Source organism: Setaria italica, chromosome IX (genome assembly GCF_000263155.2).
Source record: "Setaria italica strain Yugu1 chromosome IX, Setaria_italica_v2.0, whole genome shotgun sequence".
Classification (NCBI taxonomy): domain Eukaryota; kingdom Viridiplantae; phylum Streptophyta; class Magnoliopsida; order Poales; family Poaceae; genus Setaria; species Setaria italica.
In genome coordinates, this window is record NC_028458.1 from 10,812,455 (window position 1) to 10,815,631 (window position 3,177).

Consider the following 3,177-nt stretch of genomic DNA (forward strand, 5'->3'; position numbering starts at 1 on the left):
TTTATTTTTTTTCGCTTGACAGATGAAACAGCATGGTTTTGCTAACGACAGGACAGAGAACTAATGCAGTACAGCACTAATGCAGTACAGTCTTTCTGCTACTGTTTGGCCACTAATGTAGGAGTAATGTGATAGTGTCTGACCACACAGACAGAAATCGTCTTTCTGCTACTGTTTGGCAGTCTCAGCAGGCACTGCTCAATCCGTAGCAACATGGCACTGATGATTCTTTTCTTCTTGCTTCATTTGGGCCTGAAACGACAAGGACTTGACAGATCGAAAACGAAGATCCCACAGGCCACATTCACAATTGAAGGACGGCAGAACAAAGTACTACGAAAGCCTCATCGAATCCTAGAAACATCACCCGTACAGATTACAGAAAACTTGCAGAGTTCGAGCCCAGCTTCTTCTACTGTTAACTACGAATCCAGTACTCAGCAGCTACATGACGTCACATCCCTACGGGGCTACAGGCACAGCAGCAGCGTTTCATCTTCTGCTTCAGAAGCCATGTGAGCGAGAGTCATGTCAGGTCGTCAGGACCGCCTCACGCCATGCCGGCGTTGTCGGTGGCCAGCGACCAGCAGTAGGTGGTGGTGGCGGCCGTCATCACCGTGCTCGTCGACCCGCACTCGCTGTCGTGCGCCGATGCGCTCCACCGGTCCAGTCTGGAGCCCCACGGGCACGCCCCGGGCGCGCTCGCCTGCGACGGGCACCGCTGCACGCGCACGAGCCCGTACCTGGGCGCTACCCCGCGCGCGCCGGGCGTCGCCTGCGCCTGGCTCTCCAGCGACGCCCTGCGCCGGCCGCTGCTCGCCTGCCTCTCCCACGGGCAGGCCGCCTCGCCGGCGGCGGCGGACGACACCGACAGCCGCTGCCTTGGCGCGCTCTGGGACCGCGCCTTGGCGCGCGACGACTCCGTGTTCGCCATGTAGCTCGGCACGAGCAGCGGGTGGTCAGCGGCGGGCTTGTCCGCGGCGCCTTCGTCATCGTGGTGGTGGTGGTGGTGCCTCGACGGCGTGTGGCGGTACGGGCTGGCCCGCGCGGTAGCGAAGGAGAAGTCGTCGTACCGGCCGCTGTACGTGCGCGCGCTGGCGTCGGTGAGGGCGGACGGCGTCGGCGAGACCTTCTGGTACAGCTCGTTCTTGGACGGCGTGCGGCACAGCGGCGTGGCGTAGCAGCTGCTGCGCCGGGACGTCCGCGGCGTGCCGTGCACCTCGCCGGCGCCGCCGCTGGTGTCCACCTCCACGATCTTGACGTTCTCCTCCGGGTCCTGTTCAGAGTGATCAAAATCCCGTGTTCAGGCAGATGGCTTTGGCTGTGCTCAGAGTACCGAGAGCGTACGGACCGTTCGCGTACCTGGTGGTGCCGGAACCGGGGGTGGTGCGGCGAGCTGCGGCGGGTCGGCGTCGTCCGCGGCGTCCGGAAGGGCTTCTCGTCGTCGAGCATCCGGAGGCGCGCCGCGCGCGCCCGTTGCTGCGCGGCGACGAGCGCCTGCATGCAGCGTAGGGTGTGGCTGGCCTGGCGGCGCACGAGGTGGCCGCGCACCAGCGCCTGCAGCTTGACGAGCCCCCGCAGCGCGCACAGCGCCTTCCTCGCCTGCAGCCAGGCACGGCTACACGTCACGTCACGGAGCCCAAGAACCGATCGATCGAGGCAAACAAAGTCAATGCGGTCGCACGCACGCGCAGTGGTAACTAAAACTCACCAGGTAGGATCTGAAGACGGCCTGGATCTTGATGGCGGCGGCCTCGTCGATGCCGATGACCGTGCGCTTGGACCCCGGCGCGGACGCCGAGAGCCTGACGACGGCGGCCGCGGCGTGCTTGGCCGCCATGGCCGCCTCGGCCGCGGCCGCGGTGGCGATGGCCACGGCCACGGCGTGCTGGTCCGGGTCCACCACCCGCGGCTCCAGTGACCCGTAGGCCGCGAGCCGGCCACCCAGCGCGTCCTTGGCGGGTGACGCCGCCGCCGGGCGCCGGAAGCTCCACCGCCTCTTCTCCTTAGCGCCGGGCGTGGACGCCGGCGTCGTGACGGCCGTCCCCGTACCCGGCAGCGCCAGCGCCAGGTCCGTCTCCGCCGCGCCGGCGGCCTTTTCCCTGCCGCCCCTCCTGCCCGGCAGGAAGCTCCGGAGCCACTTCCCCGCCCTGCCCATCCCGCGATCGCCGGATCACAAGCTCTCACTACGATCCCGCGCTGCCGGCATCGCAGGCTTGCAGCGTAGGAGACGCAAAGCGAACCCGGCAGGTCAATCCGGTTGCTTCGGCTGGCGCTCACAGCTCGCTGGACGGCATGTGGCACGGCGAGCGGCAGCTGCTGCGTGCGGAGCACTGGAGTGCAGCGGAGGGGAACCGGGGCGAACGGAAAGGAATATATTACGGCGAGCGGCCATGTCCATGTGCGACGCAGCGCTGCGCGCGGCAGATCACGCCTGCAATAATTACTAGGAGAGGAGAGGCCAGGACCATCAGCCGGCAGCCGGCAGGGGATCCACAGGCGGGTACGCGCGCCTCGGCGATGGCGCGCTCATGGTTCGTTTGCGATTGCAGGATCGAATCGCCGGCAGCATCTGTCCACGTGGCGCCCGACGCTGCTACTTCTGATCGATTCCGGCGCGTATCTGAAGCTGAATCCTCTGAAATATCTGAATGATCTAGGGCTCTGGTACTGATACGCGCTGATTGGTCATCAAATGCTCAGGCTCCAGATTGAAGCATCTCGTTCTTTTGCCATCGTTGCCTAATGTATTCATGATAAGGATGACGCCACGCGATCGCCATGTAGCATCGGTAGCTTTGACCGCGGCTAGTTTATCCGGATTCTGATCAGAGTCAGAGCAGCAGCATGTGATGTGGTGACTTGGTGAGGGTGAGGGTGAGACCACCCTCCCCTCCAGCCTGCACAGACCACAGCGCTTAAACAAGTTACTGTTGCGAGCTTGTTTATCAGAGGCCACACATGGCACAGCTCATCTGGCGTCAAATCATGCCTGACTGGCCCCCCTTTTAACCACCATTAAGCAAGCTTTCGAGCACATGATCCGAGGCCAATCACAGTCAGGGATTGGGCGAACCTTTACTAGACCATCTTCTTCCTTTCCCAAGACACAGCGCCACACTTTATTTCGATACTGCAAATGGCCCCGCATCTGCCATCCGTGAACAGTGCCACCAC

The 3,177-nt window shown here is 63.4% G+C and overlaps 1 protein-coding gene across 1 annotated transcript; it reads right to left on the reverse strand.

Annotated features, from left to right (window-relative positions):
- Positions 1–279: 279 nt before the first annotated feature.
- On the reverse strand, positions 280–2,599 carry LOC101766483. The gene is made up of 3 exons (XM_004982310.3): positions 1,712–2,599; positions 1,363–1,602; positions 280–1,276 (listed from the first exon to the last, which is right to left on the reverse strand). The coding sequence occupies exons 1-3, from the start codon at positions 2,156–2,158 to the stop codon at positions 551–553; spliced, it is 1,413 nt and encodes a 470-aa protein (XP_004982367.1). The 5' UTR covers positions 2,159–2,599; the 3' UTR covers positions 280–550.
- Positions 2,600–3,177: the final 578 nt, after the last annotated feature.